The sequence below is a fragment of the Bicyclus anynana genome, chromosome 14, assembly GCF_947172395.1.
Source record: "Bicyclus anynana chromosome 14, ilBicAnyn1.1, whole genome shotgun sequence".
NCBI lineage: Eukaryota > Metazoa > Arthropoda > Insecta > Lepidoptera > Nymphalidae > Bicyclus > Bicyclus anynana.
Window position 1 is genome coordinate 16,795,054 of NC_069096.1, and position 26,879 is coordinate 16,821,932.

At 36.9% G+C, this 26,879-nt stretch overlaps 1 protein-coding gene across 3 annotated transcripts; it reads left to right on the forward strand.

The window, feature by feature from the left end:
* Positions 1-193: 193 nt before the first annotated feature.
* LOC112047718 (putative inorganic phosphate cotransporter) lies at positions 194-26,879 on the forward strand. 3 transcript variants are annotated; one of them, XM_024084932.2, is made up of 11 exons: positions 194-374; positions 18,715-18,845; positions 20,699-20,878; positions 21,210-21,348; positions 21,621-21,847; positions 22,243-22,392; positions 22,902-23,034; positions 23,631-23,755; positions 24,177-24,296; positions 24,547-24,679; positions 25,069-26,879. In XM_024084932.2, exons 1-11 carry the CDS (start codon positions 338-340, stop codon positions 25,143-25,145), a joined length of 1,452 nt encoding a protein of 483 aa, XP_023940700.1. In that variant the 5' UTR covers positions 194-337; the 3' UTR covers positions 25,146-26,879. The 3 variants fall into 3 exon arrangements, with proteins under 3 accessions (XP_023940700.1, XP_052741423.1, XP_052741424.1); XM_052885463.1 differs by lacking the exon at positions 194-374 and adding an exon at positions 12,852-13,010; XM_052885464.1 differs by lacking the exon at positions 194-374 and adding an exon at positions 17,113-18,629.

Sequence of the window (26,879 nt, forward strand, 5' to 3'; positions counted from 1 at the left end):
GTCGTACATTAACCATCTAATGTTTAGTTCTTCACTTAGTTGGACGTTAAGGTGCTCATATAAGGCTGTCGCACTGCCAAATATATGAACACCAAAATGAATATTAGTAAACAATGCAGTAAATAATAAAATAGGAAGGAAATCCGCGGCGCGGTCGGATATTGACGCCGATATATAAGTAATGCCGAGCGGCGCCCGCGCACTGTCTAGGCTTCCTGCACTGCAAGGCGCTGCCCTTGCCGATACTACCGGCCGCGAGTGGACTGTGCATTTATAACGACTATTTAAAAAAATAAAAATAGAAAAAAAAAAGTTTTTAAGTTGTTCCTGCTTCAAGATGAGTGCTGACGATTGTACTACTGCTCCAAAACCGGGTAAGTTTAAGTCTTAATTTTTTTAGACACATAATATTAATAAGGTACAATTTAAATATTCAGAAAATGATATTAAATAATTTCAATTCAAAATAATTTAAATTTAATTATTAAAATAAATTTCTTTTAATTATTACATGTTCAATTATATTATTATTAAATGTTATGAACAAGTTATGAACAATTACCGAATATTGAAATTTTGCATTTAAAAAATTCAAAATTAACCTAATTATTTAATTACAATTAAAGTTTAAATTTTACCATAGTGCTTCATTACCAGGACTGTGTTATTCATTTATTGAAATGACTTCATTAAACTACAACAAAACTTAACCAATAACAATCAATAGTTTTAACGAGCGAAATATCTAGGTATTTAGGTTTTATTTTATTTTTGAAAGCTAAAATAATTGAAAAATACATTGATAAGTCATATTACAGCGATAATACAGAATGTTAAAAAGTCAATAACCTTTACCTGAATAAACAAAATTATAATAAAAGTGAAACAAGTTTCATAATGTCAGCACTATCAGCGACACAGGCGCCCGCCAATATCTCGCAATGTAAAATTAAACGCTATTTGAAATGAAGACACCAAATAACATAATAATAATAATATAATTTCTGAAATTAATAACAGGTGAATATTGTTGATATTTAGTTAAAATATCAACAATATTCACCTGTTATTAATTTAGTTATTTATTAATTTAGATAGTTAGTAAGTAATTATTTGCATATATGCTTTCAGCTTCTTGCATCTGTAGTTTGCGATTAGTGTCCAGTTAAATGCGTGTGCGTCAAACATCTAAACTACAATGCTAAGTCCATAAAAAATAATCATCCGTCGATGAAACAGAGTGCTATTGCAAGTTTATTGCGTGCGTCTTTGTATGTCAGTCGTATCTTACAAACGGACGAACTGATTTGGAAGCAATTATTTTGATGGACATCTGATTTTTACAGAATAGGTTGAAATATAGGAAGACCAACCTACTAACTCCCTCCTACCCCCAATTGCATTCTTGGCAGAACAAAGTTTGCAGACTCAGCTAGTGAAATAAAAAAGATAATAATTATTATATTAGTTATACCTATATTAATTATTATTATACTATAATCTGCGTCACAGTTAATATCGGCTCGTCTTGTTTGAGTGTTTATTGTTTGCTCGAGATATTGATCCAGTAAACATTATCAATGATAGTAATATATTCACTGTTACACGGTGGAACTCTTAAAAGCTCTATCTTGAGAGGTGTGTCTTGTTGATTTGAAGCGTAACTCCTGGGTGTGAGACTTGTGCGACTAGTGGTTACCCTGTGCGGCTAGGCATTCGGAGGTTCTGGATTCATTCTTTTAAATCTCGCTATGATTTTTTTTTATTAAAAAAACATTATTTAGTTTCGCCCCTAATTGTAAAAATTGGTGTTAGGTACCTTGTTCCTCGATAGTGACTTACAAAAAAAGTGCTCACTATAATAATATTTGAAATATATTCTAATATTCTATATAATTTCTGTGTAATAATAAAACACGGCCCGGTGCTCTAGCTAGCTAGGGAAACTATAAAAATGTACTTACTCAAATAATTGATTATTATATACCTACCAAGAATAAATATCTATTATCTAGGTTCTAATAGGGAAATTAATAACGATCTGGAGCTATTTTATTACAATACCAAAGTACTTTTTTTATTTTAAGGTCAAATTTTACGATTATTGTTAATGAAGTTAGATAAATAAAATCTTTTAAAAAAATACAAACAACTTCATTGAATACAAATATTATGTAGATAATATAGCAAAAATCGACAAATTACATCGTATCGTATCGTATCTATCTAGTGATCGGTTTTAAGGCGGTACCAAGACAAATAAAGGTGTTCTTAATGTTTTAGGTATTTTGTTTTGTTTTTCCAACGCCTTGTAACATTAGGTATATCAGTAGATAAGACATACGTACATACGATATTATTTTTAGTTTATTAGTATAGTAACATCTACATATTTTATGAAGTCAGTTGAGTTTCTTTTAACATTTTGTTTTGCTTTTGTCCTACAAAAACTGCACTACCAAAAAATTTCCAAATGTTATAACGAAGTCGCTTGTCACATCTTCTAGCGTTGTTATCAGATAATAAAGAAACCAGAAGTTAGGTTAATTGGAAAATGAGGAAATGTAATTATTTTGAATTACATCCCAAGTAATGAAAAGTCTAAAAGCTTGTCATGAAAATTTGATATTTTTCAAGTGATATTACAGTAATACATCACGACATGAACTTGTATAAAAAATGGAGTCTCCAACTTCAATAAAGTTTAAAAAAAAACAGATAAATCTGTCTGTTGTCCTAGAAATATGTTTTCAAAAGACGGTCCGACAATATTCTGACATATCAGAAGAGAGACACAAGATTTGTCTCGATGTTCACGAGGCACATGTTTGATACATTTGTATACGTACGAGTGTTGGAAACACCTGTGCACACCCGCCCGCGTATCCTGCCCGCGGCGGTGCACAGTGTCGTGGCCTATTCGATAGTTCAAATATTTATAAAATAAACAACGCCTAAGGCAATGCAAAGTGAAAAATAAATTACATTATTGTAGAAGTAATTTGCCATAATATTCATGAATTGTATTTTACATAAAATGCTATGTATAATATTATTTGTGATTCATAAATAAATGATTCCTCTCCTCTAACTTTTAAATAAATATTTAATAGAATAACATATTTGGCATCCCCTAGAAGTCAAATATTTTTAATTTAATTTATAAAAGAGAGTTAAACCAATATTGATAAATGTTGTTGGCGTTTTTGAGAATATCTTCTTAATTATGATTTAGCAATTGAAATTACAATCGTTTTTTTCAGTTAGTTGCAATGAAATGTTTATTTCACATAATTTTAATTTGAATAAATACAGTTATAAATTCCATAAATCCACAAAATGTAACTTACCGTCCAGTAATCTTAAAATAAAAGATAAAACAACCTAGTTTTATGAATATAAATGTTTTGTAAATCCACTAACGTTTGTCGGGATAGACAGTGTAACGCTTATCGGGTAGATTTATAAATATTTATATTTTATACATTTTCATCAATGAGGCGATAAATTTCAGAATTAAATAGAGACTAATGTAGGCACAAAGTAATTGACGAGAGACATAGCCTGGATAGCTTCTGTGAGGTCTTCACCAGTTCTTAGAATTTAGGTAATACAAAATATCTAAGATATTGCAAAAGAAGAAATTTAATTATCTCCAGCAGTTTGTTCCTTGTAGAGAAAATTAATTATAAGGGAGCATGCACACTCGCGTCAAGTCAGCCGTCGCCTATGTGTCATAGTCGGCCGATAGATCCTAGGATGTCCGTCGCTGCGGAAGCTAACTCTAGCCCTGCGAGGCACACTCGTTAATATAAGCAGACGGACGCATGGACAGACAGACGAACAGGGCGAGACTATAAGGGTTCCTCGTGGACTACAGAACCATAAACAAAACATGATTCACAAAAAGTAATCAAACTTGGAGCTGTTTGTGAGGACTTCCGGAATATACTTGTTTTGTGTTTTCATTGACGCGAGTAATTGGTGAAAGATTATTTAAATAAATTCTGTGGTTTAAGAGAACAAGCAAAAAACATCATCATCACGTTAGCATTGTTTCATAATACAAAACAGTTGCCTGTGGGTATGTAACACCAAGCTGTAGAGCGTACAGCAGTCGTCCGCACGCCGCACAGCCTGCATTCTGTAACGTTACAGCGATGTGACATCGCTCATTTCCATGGCAACTGCGTTGTTAGTGACATTTTATTTTTGGCATTTTAATGAAACTTGTTATAGGCGAATATTATATCGACGAGCATAATATTATAGCGGAATCACTCTCCAGCTCCTGCACTACACCAGCGCTGTGGCGCGGTCAAGGTCGGTACAACTAGTTCGTCTGTAGGTGTGTCTGTCTCTCGCATTGTGACATTTCTTTGTACAAATCGATTATGAAGGTTTCCCAGTGAAACAGGTTAGTGACGTCACTTGCAACTGCAATCTGACGTTTTACGTTGAGTGGAGCCGGTTTTATATTTATAGAATCTTTAAATCATTTTACAATAAAAGCTAAAAGTATGAATTACGAGTAATTAATTAAATTATGATTAGGAAATAGAGATTTTATAAGTAATTTGTTTGTTCCGTATTTCTTAACAAAATAGACCGACTAATATAATGCGCTTTTTTGTATTTCTGATTCTGATTTGATAATGCAATTGAAAGATATATACGTTTTTCTATAATAATTAAAGGAATTTCCGACATTAAAACCTGTATACTACTGTAGCTGAGGTCTGTAAGCACGTCGCCATTAAATCGGCAACAATGCTCTGACGCAACATGTAATCGATTACAGTGACAATCATAATGACCCATAATGACCGTGACTCCGGCGCACACACACACACACGCACACGCCTCACGTGCTACACACACTCACACAGCTTGAGAACTATTTCATAAAAAAAAATAATATCTTCTTCATGTTGAAATTCATCAATTTCTTTGTTCTTTACAAGAATACTTACTACGTGCTACGTAATACTACGTAATTTTTTTTACGGCCTCCGTGGCGCAGTGGTATGCGCGGTGGATTTACAAGACGGAGGTCCTGGGTTCGATCCCCGGCTGGGCAGATTGAGATTTTCTTAATTTGTTCAGGTCTGGCTGGTGGGAGGCTTCGGCCGTGGCTAGTTACCACCCTACCGGCAAAGACGTACCGCCAAGCGATTTAGCGTTCCGGTACGATGCCGTGTAGAAACCGAAAGGGGTGTGGATTTTCATCCTCCTCCTAACAAGTTAGCCCGCTTCCATCTTAGACTGCATCATCACTTACCATCAGGTGAGATTGTAGTCAAGGGCTAACTTGTAAAGAATAAAAAAAAAATTAAAAAAAAATTTACTTTACGTACCGTAAAACTATTATCTATGTAAAACTATAATCTAGCTATAATAAAAATTATTATTTGCAATTATTTTAAATCATTGGAAGAAACTAAAATTTCCGCAGTCATGAGGACGCCCGTGACTTTATATTATAATTTATAATAGCAGTGTTTTCTTATAATTATTATTATTACTCTAGTTTAATATGCCGAAATTTTGAGGAAAGAGCATATTTCTATATAGATTTTGCGTATTTTATAAGTACTTAATAAAAAACGTATATTAATATAATGATTTTTTTTTGACCGGGCATCACCCTGAAACTACTGAATCCATTTTCCACGTTTTTGGCATCAATATCGATTTGACCTGTTACAGTTTTGTTATTATCGTAACTATACATAGATGGTGTACTCAGTGCCTGCTCTGTGTGCAACTAAGCCGTGCACTTGATCACAACAATTGTCGCCACATGATTGCAATCAACCATTGTCAGCGAGTTGTTCTGACGAGAATTATAGCTGACATTTTACATCATTGTTTATCCAGCTTTAAGAACCTACAAATATTTATAATTTTTCTAAAGCATTTAATAAAAGTTTGCGTTACTTTGCAGAAGTCATTTTGATTTAATTAATAATTTAATTATAAGTAAGTCATTATTTATAAATATCTAACTTTTATAGCCAGACATATAAGAACGCAATTACTAAATATTATTTTTGTTGCTAACACTTGTTTTAAGTAAGGGGTGTAAGGGGGAGGCTGGGGTGTAAGGGGGAGGCTAGTACCAGTCAGTCTCCCCAACTGCCAACCTCACCTGCTCGTGGTGCACCCTGCAGATGGACCGACGAGGCTCTGGCGACCGACGAATGGCGGTATATCCATTCCCACAGGCTAGATTACGAAATGCCTCAGGCCGGTGTCGGGCAGCAGCGACACCGGCGCGAGTAATCTAGCACTGCGCTGACCAACCCGCATGCCCAGCGTGGTCAGTACTGGGCAAAACTTTGTATGGACGGCAAAAACAAAACACAGCCCCTAGTCCCCGGCAGCCCCGCTATTCCTGGCTCTGGCAGCGGTTATGGTAACGGCGGGGCAAGGGGTGTTAAGAATCTCCGGCAGAGATTCCGCTGCCAACCCCGACGACTAGACCTGGCAACATACAACGCACGCACTTTGAGGTCCGACGAAAAGGTCATCGAGCTGGAAGAAGTTATGAGCAAGTTGCACTGGGATATCATAGGATTGTCTGAAGTCCGAAGAGAGGGGGAGGGCTCGATAATCCTTGAATCCGGCAACATGCTCTACTACCGGGAGGGCGACCAACAGTCCCAGGGTGGTGTCGGATTTATCGTTCACAAGTCCCTCGTGAACAATGTTGTAAAAGTCGAGAGTGTGTCGAGCAGGGTAGCGTTCCTGGTCCTCCGAATTACCAAACGGTATTCGTTGAAGGTTATACAGGTTTACGCACCGACCTCGACACATCCCGACGAGGAGGTAGAGGTATTGTATGAGGATATTTCTAAAGCCATACATGCCTCAAACTCTTATTACAATGTTGTGATGGGGGATTTTAACGCAAAGCTGGGCGAACGTAGCGGTTCAGAGTTGAAAGTGGGACGATTTGGATATGGGCAACGGAACGATAGGGGCCAAATGTTGGCTGACTTCATGGAGAAGGAGGGCCTCTTTATGATGAACTCCTTCTTCAAGAAGCCACCACACAGGAAATGGACCTGGATGAGCCCCGATGGTTCCACGAAAAACGAGATCGACTTCATCTTGTCTACCAGACGGCAAATATTCAACGATGTTTCTGTGATCCATAGGGTGAAAACCGGTAGCGATCACCGAATGGTTAGAGGCACGTTGAATATCAACATTCAGCTGGAACGGTATCGACTGGTGAAGTCTACGCTCCGACCTACTCGTGCCCATATTCAAAACCCCGAGTCCTTTCAACTAGAACTGCAGAACCGCTTTGATTGCCTAGCAAATTGCGAAACTGTGGACGATCTGAACAACAGGTTCGTGGAAACTGTCCATTCCGTTGGGTCTAAGTTCTATAAGACCCACCGTGCGAAAAGAACCAAAAAGTTCTCGGACCAAACACTTAAACTCATGGAAGAGAGGCAAGAAATGAGATTACAGTCTTCAGCAGATGCGTCAAAATACCGACAAATCAGTAGACAGATCTCTAAGTCGCAAACCAGCGACTTGCGAAATTTCAATACCGAGCGTATTAAAAATGCGATTGAAAATAATCGAGGCTCGAAAGTTTTCGCCAGAGATCTGTCTATTGGACAGAGGCAGCTGACGCGTTTGAAGACCGAACACGGTAATCTAATTTCTTCCAAGCCCGAGTTATTAAGTGAGGTCGAGAAGTTCTATGGACAGCTATACACGACTACTCAGCAGCCTGTTGCCAATTTGGCTAAAGACCCCAGAGCCAAGTTGACCCGACACTATACCGAAGATATCCCGGACGTCAGCCTATACGAGATTAGTGTGGCTCTCAAACACCTGAAGAACAATAAGGCGCCAGGTGAGGACGGAATCACAGCAGAACTCCTGAAAGCGGGTGGAAAACCGATACTTAAAGTCCTTCAGCGATTGTTCAATTCCGTCATTCACGAGGGCACGACGCCTGAGGCGTGGCATAGGAGCGTGGTGGTTCTGTTCTTCAAAAAAGGTGACAACACCTTGCTGAAGAATTACAGACCCATCTCGCTGCTAAGCCATGTTTACAAATTGTTCTCGAGAGTCATTACGAATCGTCTCGCTAATAGGTTTGACGACTTCCAGCCTCCCGAACAAGCCGGTTTCCGAAAAGGCTTTAGTACCATAGACCACATCCATACGCTGCGGCAGGTTATACAGAAGACTCACGAGTATAACCAGCCACTTTGCTTAGCGTTTGTGGACTATGAGAAAGCCTTCGATTCGGTGGAAACCTGGGCTGTGCTAAGGTCATTGCAGAGATGCCGAATTGATTACAGGTATATCCAAGCGTTGAAGTGCTTGTACGAAAACGCCACTATGTCAGTCCGTATTCAGGATCAGACTACGAGGCCAATCCAGTTGCAGCGAGGAGTGCGTCAGGGAGATGTGATCTCTCCGAAGCTATTTACCGCCGCACTGGAAGACGTCTTTAAGCTTCTGGACTGGAGCGGACTTGGCATCAACATCAATGGCGAGTACATCACTCAACTGCGGTTCGCGGATGATGTAGTCATCATGGCACAGACTCTGGATGACCTTAGTACCATGCTCAATGACCTCAGCAGCGTTTCTCAACAGGTGGGCCTGAAAATGAACATGGGCAAAACAAAAATAATGTGTAATGCTCATGTATCGCTCCACCCAGTTATAGTTGAGAACGCTGCACTCGAAATTGTAGACGAATACATATACCTAGGACATATGATCCAGTTAGGTAGGTCCAATTTCGAGAAAGAGGTGAACCGTCGAATCCAACTCGGCTGGGCTGCATTCGGGAAGCTTCGCGACATCTTTTCGTCCGAAATTCCTCAGTGCCTGAAGACAAAAGTCTTCGAACAGTGCGTGTTGCCAGTGATGACCTATGGTTCCGAGACTTGGTCGCTAACTATGGGCCTCATAAGAAGGCTTAGAGTCACACAGAGGGCGATGGAACGAGCTATGTTAGGAGTATCTCTGCGTGATCGAATCAGAAATGAGGAGATCCGCAGAAGAACCAAAGTCACCGACATAGCTCAACGAGTTGCGAAGCTGAAGTGGCAATGGGCGGGGCACATAGTTCGAAGAGCCGATGGACGTTGGGGTCCCAAAGTGCTGGAATGGCGACCCCGCACTAGTAAGCGCAGTGTTGGCCGACCCCCCACCAGGTGGACTGACGACATCAAGCGAGTCGCAGGGATTCGCTGGATGCAGGCGGCTCAGTATCGTGATGTTTGGAAGTCCCTACAAAAGGCCTATGTCCTGCAGTGGACGTCCATCGGCTGATATGATGATGATGATGATGACTTGTTTTAATATCACCTGATACAGTAATTGGTAAACATATTCAACGCTATGTTGCTCTATATCAAATCAGCCACGAACTGGCATTGCAGGGGATGGTGGGTATAAACTACAAATCCCCCTTTGTAATTAAATATAGGTGTGCACTTCGTAGGCGGATTATTTAAAGAATGCAGATAGGAATCGAACACTGGGTCTTACTAAACAACGTTGCTCCATAGAAATTAACACAGAGTCGAAAGAGATAGATAAAGATGAGTCAATCTTAATTGAAAACAACAGTAGGTAAAGCTGATAAGATAGGAAGATACAGTAGGAGGTGTTCCCAGCACTGGAGTGGACTCTCAGCCACTCGTAGAAGCAGTATGTAGGCGAGGGTCACTCCTCAGGGTCGCAGGGACACAAATAGCTAAATCAACTCATTATATTGGCAATAGACATTATTCACTCAAATTGTTCATTTAAAATCAAAGGTCAATTATTTATTTTTGTACAACGTTATTCATATCAAATTAAGCACACATTTTTCAATTATCACCTGCTATTGAAATAATATTAAAACACGTTCACGTTCTTATATTGTTCTCATATTGCACGACATTATCTATTTAGAACAGTTTTCAACTGAATTTAGAAGGAGTGTTTTAATTATATTTAAATTATTATTGAAGCACGCTCCACAGCCTGAAACATTTGTCGGTTTTGATAATATTATTTACTAGTTTACTAGGTGTTACTAATTTATTCTCAATTACAATGCCTATTTAAATGTGTCTAATGTCTTGGACAGTGTTTCGCAAACTTTTTGCGCTTTGCATCTCTGAAATCATGAAATGTGAGAGGTATACCATGAAAAATGCTAGTTTGTTTAATATTTATCTAATTACAAATAAAATTTAACTATGTTTAAAAAAAATACATTAATAATTAATAGGAACTGAATCCGGTAAGTTCAACATAGAATTCGTATTGATTTTAATGTCAATGATCAAAAACATTGATTAATCAAGAAAATATTTTTATGAACCATTGTTCTTCAACTTCCTAAAAGAATAGACATAATAAAACCTTTGTATCTAATAGATCGCAGATAAGTAGCCGTTGCTAATAGTAATTATTAATTATCGAGTTTCTAAGGCCAATTGGTTTCATCATTACTTACCTACTTGTTTGTCAACAAAAATGAATAAAGTTATTGCAATTATATAATACACTTGTGATCTTATTTTCTTTGAACATACTTACTTGTTAAAACTTTCATATTATTTACAGATTATTGATTGAAATATATGTTTTACTATAATAAAGTACGTACATAACGTAGGCAATTGCATTAAAATTAACTATAATCTTTATGCGTCCTTCAAGTTTATATTTACTTTTAACATGAGTATTTTCACATATTCTTTTCTACCTATCTACGTTTTATGTACAAATTTACATCTTCAAATATTGGTTAAGAATTACTGTCATTAGATACATATATTCCTTTGAATTAATCTCCCAATAAGTCTCTAAGTACATTCGTTTTACGTGTAGATCTGATGGTTTTATTTATAGCAAGTTGTTTTTAGTTATTTTTTCCATTATGTTACTTATTGGATATGTTATTTAATATTTTAATTTTGTAAGACTATAGTTAGTGTCAGAAATAAAATTATGTTAAAAGGTAGGGTTACAAAATAGATTGTATTTATTTTGTTAAGAAAAAAAAATCAGTCATTAAAAACAGATGAAAATTCATCCAAAGTTGTATGGAGATTTTAGGTTTGTTGTAATTTTGTACTCCTCTGTTATCACACTGGAGTGTTGTCGAGTTGGTCTTCACCTATTTTAGAAACCCTCTTGATTATAATGTACACACTTAATTTGTTGTTATCTGAAGACTATCTACATCCACAAGTGGCGTTTGTGCTGTTTGTGACACTGACGTCACACTGCTGTTGTAGATGTATGGGCTTTCATGGGTTTTCAGGATGGCGTTTTGGTATTTCTGAGTTATCAGATTGTGACTTAGCATTTTATTCTCCTTCTTATTGAGTTAGTTTAATTGAATATCTCCCCGTTCAACTTCTAGTATTTCATTTTACTACCTACCTTTTTTTTCTTTTTTAAAAACTTAATCTAACTTAACATAATAACTTAACATAATAACTCAACAAATCATGTCGCATGATGCATTTCTGCGCCTTTGCACAAAAAATGAGCCAGCCCTTCTTTCACCAGTCGAGACAACTAGCCGCGGTGAAATGATTAAATGTTATTTACCCAAGTTAAAAAAATCAGTTTTGTTCAATAGGCATTATAAATATTCTTTGTGAAAGTTGTTTATTGGTTAAAGACGTCACATAGTACAGGTGTAAGTTTCAGGACATTCCTACCCTAGCCTTATATTTTTTCAATATAAGCGTGTTTTTCATTTCAACTAGTGTATTTTCTGTGACTGTTCAAAAAGCAATTCAGAAAATTAGGCAACGTCCTTAATTTTTTGCGATGCATAGTCTTCTAAGGTTTTTTTTTTTAATATTGGCTATAAGTATCTTCCAACATATGAACAATATTCATATTCATCTATCAGTCGGAAAAGACTGTTAGGTTAGAACAATAGTCCATCGGACGGGGATCGAACCACGGCCTTTCGGTGATGAAACCCTTTTAACGCTGTTACTTTAAATTTAGCAATCAAATAGTTATTAACTTTACAGACCCACAAGGTAATTCATTCGATAGATTGTTTATTTGAACAATAGGACTCTCCCGACAACGCGTAGTGCAATACAGTGGGCATTAGATGGAATAACGATTATTAATATTTTAATCTCTTGCTATCGCGCTCTCAATAACTGTATCATGTAAATATAAAAGTATTAGCGTTATCTATATGCTATCTAACGATGTATTTGTGACAACTATCTATTTCTACGTCATCGGTTTTTCTACAGCTATCGTCATTTCTGCCGTCTCAAGAGTTCTCTGCTCAGCGGACTTTGTCGTCTTCCGAATCGTTGGTAGGGTCTTAGCAATTATATATATATATATATATATATATATATATATATATATATATAATATGGATATAAAAATCGGTGAATATAAAAAACATGAAATTTATAATTATTAACGTTTCACGAAAACTATAAAAGTATTTACTCAGTATTGGCCTGTTTGCCTTAGTTGAACTTTTCTAGTCATTATTTTATAAGAGTTACGATTACGTTAACCATAAGGAAGTAACAACAACTCATTTTAAATATTTGCATTTGGTTTTCGTGTATTTTATTATGAATATCTTAATAGTTTTATTTGGGATAAAATGAAAGTTTATTAAATAGAATCAAAAGCCAATATAGAAATAGTAATTTAGCATATCTGCTAATATTATATTTTTTAGGTTATGTGAATAAAAACAAACACAACACACGTTAATACCTGCGGACGTTATTAGTAGTAAATTTACTATCATAAAATTAGTACCTAATTGTTATCGTTCAGTCGCGAATTCTTTGAACTCGTGGCGGTACCGTGGAGTGCTAGCATGCATAATAAAAGTGGAAATTGTTAATGATAATATAATTTAAAAATGGCGTACGTTATAAGAAAAGTACAAAAGGATAAAAAACCGGAAAAGAAGAAAACAGAGTACACGATTGCTGTCAGAGATTACTACTATGACGGTAAGTTCTTTACAAATTAGGGATGTCTGACTCAATGATGTGGAATTTACTAATTTAAGTTTTGACGTGCAAAAATCAATAACTTTTGCGGAAAACGAATCTGAGACGTCCGTTAGTTTTAATAATTATATAATACATGTAAATAAATATTTTTAGTTAAGTTTTTCGCACAAATTAACATAGAGAGCCTCAGCAAAGTAACCCACACTGCGCATATTATATTTTGTTATGAACGTTACTATAATAACAATTAACATCGTATCATTTAAACTCCAATTGTAATAGTATTCGATAGAATCCGTGAGAAAACCAGATGACACAACAACCAGTTGTTTTTTGTTTCGTAATAATTTCTTTGTATCCGCTAGTGGAGTAGAAATGACAGCGACTTCACAAATTGCAGCCAGCAATTACTTCTGATTAGCGACAGTTTTTGCTGCAATCTGCCGCCGCGCAGCGGAGGCTATTCTGTAACGATGTTTTGTATATCTAGTGCGAGTTTCAAATTAACCTCTATCTCTCACTGTCTAACACACTACTATTTAAAGAGACAGATAGAGGTGTATTCGAAGCTCGCACTTGCGAGGTAAACATCCTTAGAGAATAGCCTCCAGTTCTGACTATCGTGACGTTGTTTCTGACGTATTGTAGCAGCATGGAGGTTCTCAATTCAATATTTTCGTCTTTCATAGAACTACATCTTTAAGTCCATACTACCTTTACCTGTCAGTTAACTTCTCATTTTTTATACTAGCCCGATGAACTGATTGAGATAAATTTTGGCACAGTGATAAATGTAACCTGGGAGCAGAACATTTTAATTTTTAGTAGTTCCTAAATGAATACAAGTGCTTGGAGGCCATTGGATCAGCTACCTACTGACTACCTTCACACAGGAAGTAAAAAATGTAAAATAATTATTAACAATTGTAAATTATAATACTGTATGATTTTAAAAGAGCAATTACTGTTGAGTTGAATGATACCTACAGCACAGACTAAATTTATTTTTTAAGACCTTGTAAACTGTATCAGCAAATAAAGGATTTGATATTTGATATTGATTTGATTTTAATCGTTTCTTCTCATGATAAATCTAATATCTGCCTTCCAAACGGATGGTAGAGTTTTTACAAATAGTCAAACTTGACGTTTCAAAACTGCTTGTAAACTAAGCCTACTTATAAATCGAATTTGAACCCAAAATTATCCACCTCCTGTCGGATAACCACGCGAACGGAGTCATGGGTGTTTGTTAGTATGAACTATAATCAAGCATTATTTTGAGGAAGTTTGATGTCAACAGTGAATAATTGATTAATTTTAATATTTTTGGGAAAACCCAAGCGACACTCAAACAAAAACAAAATTGTAGAAAATTACGTAGTAACATAGTTCAAATTTGGCGTGTCTGTCAGTCTTTATGTGAAAGGGAATCCAACATTGGAGCTCTTGTTCTGTAGTCAAACAGACTAGATAAGGTTGACTTAACAAATCACCTCCTTTCTTCTCTGTTTGCTGGCATACCTGTCGATCTTCTCATTAGAATATGTTCCAAACCGTTAATGATTCTCATTACAAATGGACAAACTTGGCGTTTCATAAGTGCATACTGAGCCTACTTGAAATAATAATGAATTTGAATGAGAATAGATTGCAGCAAAACACACTTAGCACTTGTATACGTTTACGTTGTACACCCAAATATTACGAGCGAGTCCGTTCATACGATGACACACCCCGCGTGTGGTGGTGGGTAATGGCTCGGTAGCGACGTGCTCGGGGTGCTCACTGCCTGTAACGAAGGCTTTGACTCGGTGACGCAGGGAGTCTCGCCGTGGGGAACGCGTTGCTCGGACTAAATTCGGTAACAATGATATATTAAAATGATTAATGATTGTTTTCATATCGCCTAATTATTCTATAATACAGTAGGTCTATATTAAACTCTTGAATAACATCATCACTTTAGCGACCCTCATACAGGGACAGTCTGTATAGAAGAGAGGATATAGAACTGAGACCTACATTGCTTCAATGCTGGTCGAAAAGTCGTCGATATCAACCCATATACGGCTCACTGCTGAGATCGAGTCAAGTGGACTATTGACCTAACTCCTCTCAGAATGAGAGGGGTTAGGCCAATAGGCCCGATGCGGATTGGCAGACTTCACACACGCAGAGAATTAAGAAATTCTCTGGGGTGCAGGTTTCCTCACGATGTTTTCTTTCACCGATAAGTTGGATGATAAGTAATTTTTCTTTAATCTTAGTTGTCATTAATCTGAGGTTTTCAATAAACTCGAAAAAGTGAGGTTTATTACAAATTTGACGTATCTATCTCTAACGTCGAGTATTTTACGAATAGATCGATTATAGTGCGGTTTTATTCAAAAAGCTGACTTAATAGAAAATCGTAAATGGATAATAATAGCTAAATTCTACATGAAGACTCGAAAAGACAATGTGAACATTTTGACGATTTAATTATTCTTATCCAAATCACTTTCGACAAAAACTAATCCGCTTAGTTAAACTTCATTCTTTATACTCAATAGCCCGGTGAGGGCCGGACGCAGAGGTCACGGGTTCGATCTCTTCCCGTCAACACCAATCTACTTTTACCACTCTGTTTCCATTTAATTAGAGAAGAACGGGAATATTAGGTAGTCACATTTAGAAAATTTTGCAAATATTCTTTCAAAAACTAGAATAAATTAAAAAAAATTTATCTAAAAAATTAGGTAAACATCCGAAGGTACCTACGTCAATATCCACAAACTGCGAAAAATAGCAGATGCACCGGGTATAGAAATGTTTACACAACGTTGCATTTCTATAAAAGAGTCTTTTTATAAACTTTTCATCTGGAATTTCCCGTGGGATCGGAAAATTCCACACCGAACTGTTCGTGCTGACGTCAATAGAATACTTTTCTTTACTCCCCTAATAACTAATATTCCTCCGAGGGGACAGGTGAGAATAAAAAACGCTTCTATAATTACCCGTAGGCAAAATTGAATGTTTCAGAAGTGCTTGTAAACTAAGCCTACTCAACATAAACGAACTTTGAGTTTTGATTGTTACGTATCGATACCGGTAGCTGCTTTAGGTTTAGGCTCGGGTTAGTTCCTCGGCATGCAGGTAATATGTTCACTAATCACACATGTACTCTTGCCAATAATGCCTGAACCTGATTAATTTCACCGCGAGTTACGCCGTCCAAATGAATTTAAACCTCAACCGATAATTAACATAGATAACCTAATTAAAATAATTGCAATTTATAACTGAATTTCCATTTTTAATATTGTTTTAGAAAGTAAAGTATTTAATATTTAATATTACTGCACCAGGATGGTCTTTTTTATGTTGCGTCAAGTTAAATGTTCGGTTGCGATTACAACTGTTACTAATTAATGATGTAATTAAGTACATACTCGCATACTAGAGTATTATGATCTGCACATATTCAACAATAGCAGCCCATATTCGGTACTCTATTGAGCAGGAGTCTTCTTTTAGAACTTAAGTTTTACAAGTAGGTAGGTAAGTTATAGGGACAATTCACATATGTAGAGAAATAGGAAACTTCTCAGGTAACGGTTTCCTCAGGACGTTTTTCCTTTACCATTTAAAAATTTAAGGTAGGCACATACCCCGGACCGGATTCGAACCTACGCCCTCCGAATCACTGGCAGAGGCTAATACATTGGCCTATGATGGCTTCGCATATTATATTAAACATATTTCTTCAAATTGCAGGTATTTATATTATTTTATAGATATTATTTTTCCTTCTTAGCGTAAACAATCGTTGTTTCGGTCGATTAATTTAAATATAAAATCTTTTTAACATAAAAATTCAATCGACAACCAAATTACAAAAATAAACTATAAAGCGAAATAACATCGTAGGTATGTGCTACGTTTTGATCACTTTGAAGGCGGTGCCAAAGCCAGTGGCGTATTAATTAAATATTTAGCTGATATACTTTTCCTTTAATTTCATTATATACCCTACTCTCGTGAAGTTTTCACGTATCGATAAACAACCGTTTAGCTAGTTGAGGTGGGGATACTTGACTCTAAGAAAAATTAGCTCTTAAAAGCTTAATGTTTTACAAACATCATTAAATTGAAAAATATTGGTGATTGAACTCCATATCTTTCAAAAACCTATCCAACGATACCCCACACTATGAAATAAAAAAGTAAAAAAAAATCATCCCCACTTTACATGCCCTTAAAAATATATTTTAGAAAATTTTATTTAACGACTTTGTTAACATTTTTAATGTTCTTACTCATGCTAAATTACAGCTTTCTCGTAGTGATAGTCTCTACGATAAACCGCGGACGGACAGACAGACGGACATGGCGAAACTATAAGAGTTCCTTGTGGACTACGGAAACCTAAAAACGTCAATATAACTATTCCCAGTTTGTCAATTTGAGTTCTCTCCTAAGTCGAGTTAAGTTAGAGCACGTAAAAGTATGTTAAAGTATCGTATATTATCCATCATGAAGGCCTTGTGTTTCAGGGCTTATTCATTTTTTTTTATTCACGAGATAAAACGAAATACCTCGAAATTTGTTTCGCTACGTGCAAGTTTGTCGAATGAAGGTAATATCAGTGTTTGCTGATAAGAATTTAGATGAACTCTTCTTGCCTACTTGCGTATTGTTTGCGCGCAGTACAAGTACGAGTAAGTACTTGTCATGTTAGCACCATGTGCTCGTATCCACCACCGCCGGTCTCTCAGTGGAGCTATTGAGACTCTATTGTATGTAATCCGAAACTAGCGGATGCTCTCGACTTTTTTTTCACAAATCCCACGAGAACAATAGATTTTTCCGAGAAGAATAGATAAGGTGCTCAATATCTTATTCTATCTTCCAGTGACAGTCCACATTAAATCGATTCAGCCGTTCCAGAGATTATCCCGGACAAACAGACAGACGAACTTTTTTTTAAAAAAAATTTAAAAATAAAAATACAACCGAGTTCAAAAACGTATAACGTACCAACTAAATTAAAAAGTGAAAAATAACATCATATTATATTATACCTGCTGATCCTTTTAAACGCGGTGCTAACCCGGTAATGTATTATTTTAAGCCATATCAGAGTATCATAAAGATTAAGGTTTTTCAGACAGACTTCTATCATGTAGCTCTTTCAGAAACAACTTAAAATAACACAAAACTTAAACAGCTTAGCGCCGCCTTCAAAGTGATCAGAAGGTAGAATATAATATGATGTTATTTTTCGCTTTTCATATTAGTTGGTACGTTATACGATTTTGAAGTCGATTGTATTTTTTTTTTCTTTTTAATTTTTAATTTTTAGTGTAATCATACTAGACATAGATCCAGGCAAGAAAAATGTTGCCGTATGTTGCTATGAGTCGTGTGTGTAACATTATGTCACATATATGCAATGCAAATGAAATGAAATTATACATGTATTTTTGAGAGAAACCTTTCAATATGCATCTGCTAAGATGTTGACAGGACGGAGGATTGCAGAGGATATTACACCAACCTACAATATCGGGATATTGGATAGCGCACGACACACGTCAAAGACGTATGCACCGCTGCGTTAACTCTCTGGTTAGCGGAGAATTTGATCAAACTAATTTCATGCTATTAATACCGTTTTAGAAAGTAAAATTGAAAATGAGCTCATTTTTTGCAGACAAGCTGCTGGGCATCCGGCACCTGGTGATCTTCCTGCTGTTCCTGGCGACAGTCGTGTCGTACGCCACGCGCGTCAGCATGAGCGTCACCATCCTCGCCATGACCAAGGACAACGACTACGGGTTCGAGGTGAGTCTGAGTTGTGAGCTCGCGTCAGCTGCAGCAATGCTCTTTCGTCGTCCGACTCAACAACCTCCTTATCTCTAAGTCAGATAACGCTTCATTTTCGCTTCATCCAAGGTTTTATGACGACTCGGAGCAACGTACACCTCTCTTTTGGCGATTTTTTTCTTACCTGTATAGTGTATATGTATAATAAATAATGATGTGTTATTATTAAAATAACAGCAGAATGAAAGGAAATAATTGATTGGAACACTACAGCCTAAATGACGAATGCTGATGGATGTCATTAAATAGGGTGTCATTACATTTGTAGGAATTTAATGATTTAGATAAATAATGATGTGTAGAATAGGTTTTTTGTTCGTATTATCTCAATAATATTATAAGTTGTCAACTGTGCTAACTCTAATGCGAATTTCTTTTACTCAATTAAAATATTTAATTTAGTGCAAAGTAAGCCCCGGCCTGTTAATTCTGAGACAACTTCAAAATATAACAATTGCTTTTCTAATTAAATATTACTTACAGCAGCTGTAGTGGAATTTATTTTGACGAAAATTGAATTAATTTTCTTAAACATTGGGATTACTTTCAGAAAATTAGAGTTTTGGTAGAAATAGATTAGCTAGTATTTTGCATCTAGGATTTGAATTAAAGCGACGAAACTTGACTTTATTTCAAAACGAATTTATTTGTATATTAATTTATTCATTTTCATTATATAAAAAATACATGTCATGAATTAATTTAATTCAATGACGACAAGACCTGTTTGAAATAAATTTGAAATATAGTTTAACAATTCTATTTATATCAAATAGTTTCGTGGGTAATAGATATGTCTCACTTCTCTCACGCCGCTATGTTATGGGATGTTGGATTTTAGGATTTAAAAAGTACAGAAACCTCCAATTTCGGAGATACTGGAAATTTGTCAGCTTTTATTTCAGCCGCTGCATGGTTTTAGTTTTTATTTCGGGACCATTTTTTAAGAACGTAAAGAGTTAACTCGGTTTTGACTATTTTGTCAGGGATTTACAAGCACGAGCTTAAATTGTAGGTTTTATAAATATTTTTTTTTTCTTCTTTACAAGTAGGTAAACCCTAACCTCTCTCTACAATCTCACCTGATGGAAAGTGATGATGCAATCTATGATGAAATCGGGCTAATTTGTTAGGAGGGGGATGTAAATCCACACCCCTTTTCGTTTTCTACACGACATCGTACCGGAACGCTAAATCGTAAGGTGGTAACTAGCCACGGCCGAGGCCTCCCACCAGCTAGACCTAAACCAATTAAGAAAACCTTAATCGGCCCAGCCAGGGATCGAACCCAGGTCCACCGCGCATACCACGGACGCTGTCTCTTATAGTTATAAAACTTAAAATTTCTAGCTTAGACTAAAACATTTGTTTATTAGTTTTTCATGACAGCAGGAAAACAGTTTCTCAATGTTCGATGTGCGTTTTAGCAAAAACAATGAAACTTATTTTAATTGTATTAAAAGTGCCGTTTCATGATCTATGTTAGAGTTTATGTCTTAAAAGATTTTAAACGTCGAAATCTATGGCGTTCAAGGCGCCTTCTGTTCGTCCTTGATGGACGTTCATCGGTTCTTTTAGCTAATGATCGAGATAATACACTTGCTAGACCACTGGTGCAACCTGTGACCTCACTGTAGTGCTGTTGGAATTTTCGTTATTAGAATCAACATCATTATCACCAGCCGATGGACGTTTTGCTGGACATAAGCCGCCTGCAGCTCTGTAGAACTTGGTCCTAAGCCACCAGTATCCAGCGACTCACTGACACACATTTGATGGCGACCGTTTCTTGAGAACAATATGTAATGCAGGTGTTCGACTGGGACCAGTCCACGCGCGACACGATCCTGTCGTCGTTCTTCTGGGGCTACATCGTGCTGCAGATCCCGGCGGGCATGCTGGCCGGCCGCTTCGGCGCGCGCCTGCTCATCCTGGTGTCCATGCTCATGACCGGCCTCGTCAACCTGCTGCTGCCTTACGCTGCTGTTAAGGTGCGTTGGCACACCCATAACCTGGTGGTACAGTTTCTACAAATATTCCTACTTGATGCTTCAAAAGTGCTGTAAACTAAGCCTTCTTGAAATTAATAAATAGTAATTCCATTTGTAAAGTGATACAGACCATCTTCAGAAAACCAGCTTTCTAACAAAAATCATTATGCGGGTTGGTGGGTTTATTATCGGTGGGATTATTATGGGTGACAATGTTAAATTACCATCAACAACACGGGTCCAGCTCCATAATTATACCCTCTTCTATAAGGAGGAAAGCCTGGGTCTATAATGGGCTGATAATGATGGTGTTTTGTTTTGACCTCCCTAGGGCGGTTGGCAGGCGGTGTGCGGCTGCAGGATCGTCATGGGGCTGTTCCAAGGACTGCTGTACCCCAGTCTGCACGGCCTGGTGGGGCAGTGGGCGCCGGCCGACGAGCGCAGTCGCATGGGGACCATCGTCTACTCGGGTGAGCTCCCCGGGGCGCTGGCAGGTGGTGTGTGGCTGCAGGATCGTCATGGGGCTGCTCCAGGAGCTACTTTACCCAAGCCTGCATGGCCTGGTGGGGCAGTGAGTGTCGGCTGACGAGCGGAGTTGCATGGGCACCATCATCTACTTGGATGGGCATTGCTTCTAGATAAGCTTAGTTTCTTGGCTCCTAGTAATAACTTCGCAACCTCAACATAACCTACAATACCGCACAAATATTATTGAAAAAATATAATGAATTTTCTTCTTTAGGTTCTCAATTGGGCACGATCCTGGAGATGGTGGTGGCGGGCGTGCTGTGCGACGGCAGCTGGGGCTGGCCGTCCGTGTACTACCTGGCCGGCGTCACGTGCGTGGTGTGGGCGCTGCTGTGGTTCCTGCTGGGCGCCTCCAACCCCGGCTCCAGCAGACTCATCTCCAAGGAGGAGAGGAAGTACATCGAGAGCAGTGCGGGATCGCACGACGTCAACGAGCAGAAGGTAACACCTCGCAATCATATTTTTGATTACTTTGTTCATAAGGATGAAACGGGTGTATTATTATAGGTCGAATAGATTAATGAGCTAGCTTTCTCTCCGTGGGAACTTGGAACAATACGGGATGGGGAGTTAGCGTACCTGCTGAATGATTGTGCATCCAGATGATCGGGATAGATTTCTTAACGTATTTTCACAGTGCACTCCACTAAATCCACAACTCGGTGCTGCTACTAAAAATTTTATAGAAGAAATTTAAACTTAATGTTTTGCTTTCCAATATTAAAATCTACTTTCCAATTAATTCATGTTACAGTAAGAGTTTCCTAAGAATGACAGATCGTTCTTCTTTTTTTCTATAGGTGCACAATTTTTTAAAACATTCTTCTTGTTTTCAGAAAATGCCTGTACCGTGGAAGGGTATTTGGACCTCCCTTCCCTTCTGGTCAATTCTTCTCGCGCATTCTGGTCAGAGTCTCGGCTTCTGGACTCTCTTGACCGAGATGCCTTCTTACATGGACAAAGTTCTTGGAGTTGATATCAAGAGCGTAAGTTTTTTTAATTATATTTTGAAACTGCGCCTCTGGTGGTGTCAGTCCTTCGTTTCAGCCTATGATCAAAAAGCACAACCGTATTTGCGCGAGCACTCAATCTAAATTTCCACGCAGATAGCTAGCTACAAGTAGTAGTATCAATATATTATGACCGTCGCGGACAACATTTGATCGGGTGATACTATTACACTAAAACCTTCTCTTTCTCACACTTTCTCTCTTTTACACACGTCTAGCATGTTTTCTGTGGCCATCCTCTTCTCTATGTCCTTCTAATTGCAAGTTTAATATTCTAGTGGTAATATAAATAGGAATCTATCTATAGGAATATAGGAATATAGGAATATATCTAGGAATATTTTCAAACTCCCATTTGGAATATTATCAAAATCCCTATTGGAATATTATCAAACTCCCTTCTAACATAAGCTATTCGAATATTTCAAGCAAAAGGGGATATTGTTTTATAAAATTTACTTAATTACAAATGTTGTTATTTCCAGAACGGTCTTCTATCAGCGTTGCCGTACGTAGCCATGTACATCCTCAGCTTCGTGTTCAGCTGGTGCGCCGAGCTCATGGTCAACAGGAAGGTCTGCTCACTCGGCACCACCAGGAAGATCTTCAACACCATAGGTATCTTTGTCAGCGACGTTGTTTCCAATAGTGCATTAACTCTATATTGTTTGTTTAGTATCTGTTTGTCATCTTTAGCTTATTAGTTGCTAACGTAATTGTACTAGCCACTGGGGTGAAGTTGCCAGCGCATTCAAATAGCAATAACAAAACTTAACAAATAAAGAACAAAATTAAACGTTGTATGGATGTTTGTTACTCTTTCACGCAAAAACTACTTTACTGATTTAGCTGAAAGGAATCGGACATATATTATAAACTAGATTAACATATAAATATTTTATCGCGGGCGTCCATTAGTAGAAACTATTATATTAGAACGCATAAAATGATGGAGTCAGAGATTCAAAAAAGCTAAGAACGTATCTTCTGTCCAGAAACTCTAGCAACCATCTGATCTATCTTTAGCGCTGGGAAATGCGTTCACGAATCCCCTTTACAAACTGTGGCCAGGATGCTCACAATAACAATTATCTAATTTTAAAATCATTGCGTCAACTTGAACAGAATCATTTCAATAATTTTTACAATACTTGAACCATTCAAATATTGTTGAATTTGTTTAATCAGATTGTTCTTTTCAATTCGTGTTCTAGCCTTTTGGGGTCCTGCAGCGGCGCTGCTGGCGCTGTCCTACATCCCGGCCGGCCAGCTGCCGCTCGCGGTCGCCATGCTGACCCTCACCGTCGGCCTCAACGGCGCTCACTACGTCGGCTTCTTGGTGAGTCTATGCTAGCTTTGTTAATAATTATACTTGTAACGAGTAATCTTTTCATTGTAGTTTATTGTAAGTTATTTATGTCATTGACTTTCATCAATGGTTCCAGGAATGGAAAAATCCACATGCGATATATGGTCATTTCTTATTTCGGCATCCTCCTACTTAATGGAACTTCTTTAATTCAATTCTTATTGGCACTTCTGTAATTAAACTCTAATCACATAATGTTTCAACTCAACTAAATTAACTGGTAAAATTCTGAGTTACTGTAGGTGCTAGCAGCATTTTAAACAATTTTGAATATTAAATATTTTTAGAGATGAAAAAGTTTCTCTTTCCTATTAATCTTTGATAAAATTACTTTCAAGTTTTAATTTTTCTAAGTTGTGTGCATTTCATAACGAGGTTATTTTACTTTCAGATCTCTCACATCGACTTGTCGCCAAACTTCGCCAGCACTCTGATGGGCATCACCAACGGCTTGGGTAACATCTTCTCCATCCTGGCGCCGCTGAGCGTCTCCTTCGTTGTTACCGATGAGGTAAATACTCGTCACATTCACAAGAATAGACCATAACGGTCAATGACTCTTATATTTTATTATTTTTGTATGTGAGAGAGCTCAACTAAACCTCTACCAAACTGCCTCGTTGGTTTTGTTGTTACTTGTAGCTCCTGAGGCCGCGATTCGTGGGTCGAGCTGAAATTCTTTCGAATAAATACTGAGTAAAGCTTGCCTTATCGTCGGCCATATTTAGTAATCAGTAGTAAATGGTTTCGTCTGTCTGCAGCACAGCGCCGCGGACTGGCGGAAGGTGTTCTTCATCAGCATCGCCTTCTACTTCCTCGCCAACCTGTTCTTCCTGCTGTTCATGTCGGACCGCGTGCAGCCCTGGAACGAGCCCAAACACACCGCCGCTATTGGTCAGTATAATTTACTGCAGCACATCGTTACGAACTGTAGGAAGGTATCCTTTCTACTTTCTTCATTACTTTTAAGCTTTTAATAAAGCAGTAACGTATTTTTTTAGCTTTTGCATCTTTGTTAATTCTACATAATATGAAGCGCAATTTTGCTCTAGCCTCTACTTTGTGGCTTTTCATATTTACAAAATTTTATTAGTTATAGTTTACAACTCAATCAATTTCATATTAAGTTGAAAGATGATGTCATCTATGATTAGTATCGCTGACTAATTTAACGATAAAAAGTTCTAAATTTATAAATATGGCCAAGACCGTATCTCTCACAGGCAATATTTTTATTAATTTAAAGAAGCCATCAAGTAATGACGGACTTTTTAACTTTACAGAGGACGGAGTGAAGAAGGCGGAGGAAGCCAACAGCACAAAGAAAGAGGGGAAGGGCACCGGGGAAGACAAATTCTGATCACCAGTTAGTTAAACTCTCGGGTGAAGCACTAGTCATCGCTAGCGAGTTGCTTGCAGTCTTGTGATACTATCTCGTTCTTATATCTATGGTAACTGGTAAAGGATAACGCTTACATGACTTCACCGAAAGCAACGAACATACTAATATTTGTGACGTCAATATGATAGTTTTTCGTTACGCTATGCCTGTGTGGATTAATCGTAGACAGATAACTAAAAGACGCTTAGAAAGCACCCAATTCATACTCTCGAAAAGTTAACAAGATGGATAAATGAGAACAATTTGGTGGCATGAAGCGTGCCGTTTTATCAAGCATAACGATGACCAAAACAAGAGGAAATGTATTTTGTGGCAAAAATTACTGCGATAAAATGAATCAGAGCAATATGTTGGGATTATATAATGATTTATTTATTTTGCTATCATCCGCGAAAAGTCGACGAACCCATGCGACAACGTCACCCAGGTCCGGCAAAATACTCTCAACGTACGTTTCACCCCGAAACCGGAGCATCCTCAGGAGATGTTGACTCTACAACGTGCAATTGCACGTTGTAGAGTCGTTGTAGAGTCGTCGGGTTCGTCGACTTTTCGCGGATGATAGCAAAATAAATAAATCATTATATAATCATGATGAACTTCCGCAAAGTAACGCCTGCTTCTATCCAATATGTTGGGGTTTTAAAATCATATTATTATAGTTATATTAGACATATGAATTGGTACATCGGCACGCCTATCGCTTGTCTATTGACTTTTTTCACGTACGTGTTTCTGAACAATAAAAATTGTCATTGCACTAGCTCTATATTTGAAATTTTAAATATTTCGTCGCGTACGATGCGAGTGAATGCAATCGGCTTGCTTGTCGATCGTTACTGGTGGATCGTAATTACTTTTGATAACTATTTGTTGTGTGTTATTGACAAAAAGTTACATGGTATAGAACGATTTATTTATTTATTTTAAATTATTTGTAAATATGAAGTGCCTTACCTATTCGAACTCGCTATTTTTTAGTAATTTATTATATTTAATTATGATTGACTATTTCATTTACTAACTATAAATAATTAGGTTAGTAACGCCTAGGTTTTCACTACAGTTTTGACCGAATGGAAAATTTAACGCGTATTTTCAAAAAATGTGTGTTGGAGTTTCTGAAAAAGTTTATGATATAGAAAGCGTGCTTCGAAAATATATTATCCTTTTTTAATTAAATTATTTCTTCTTTTAAATTAATATTTTAAAATAAAACGAAGTTTATTCGTAGTAACCATATGAGCCTTTCGAGCAACGATACACCAAAAAATGTTATGTTTTTTGTAATTGCATTTGAATAATAATTTATTATTGAAAATAAGAGCTTGCTGGGAATCGATCGCGGTATAAGTTTAGGTAGGTATCTACTCGTAAGTTCCCACAACTCTTTTCTACGCCACCAAACTAAAATTTGTGTAATTTTTAATTAAGTAAGTAATCAAGATTTTAATAAAAATCTGATTTATTTTATTAGTTATGAAATGTTACCAGTAGGTAGTTAAGTTAATAATAATAAAATTTATTTAATAATTTTAATATAATTTTATTATAATTAATAATAATAAACAATTTTACGTCACCAAAGACCAGTGATGTTTAAGTGAGTTTTTGTAAATATATAGTTATTTATTTATTTAAGTAAAACAATGTTTTGATGTGTGTTTGAAGTTCATAAATAATACATTATAC

Coding starts and splice junctions, on each gene's coding strand:
- LOC112047718 (XM_052885463.1), top strand. CDS start 12,917: ATGGCGTACGTTATAAGAAAAGTACAAAAGGATAAAAAACCGGAAAAG. Junction 20,879..21,209: donor TGCCTTACGCTGCTGTTAAG/GTGCGTTGGCAC, acceptor TGACCTCCCTAG/GGCGGTTGGCAGGCGGTGTG. Junction 21,848..22,242: donor ACGACGTCAACGAGCAGAAG/GTAACACCTCGC, acceptor TCTTGTTTTCAG/AAAATGCCTGTACCGTGGAA.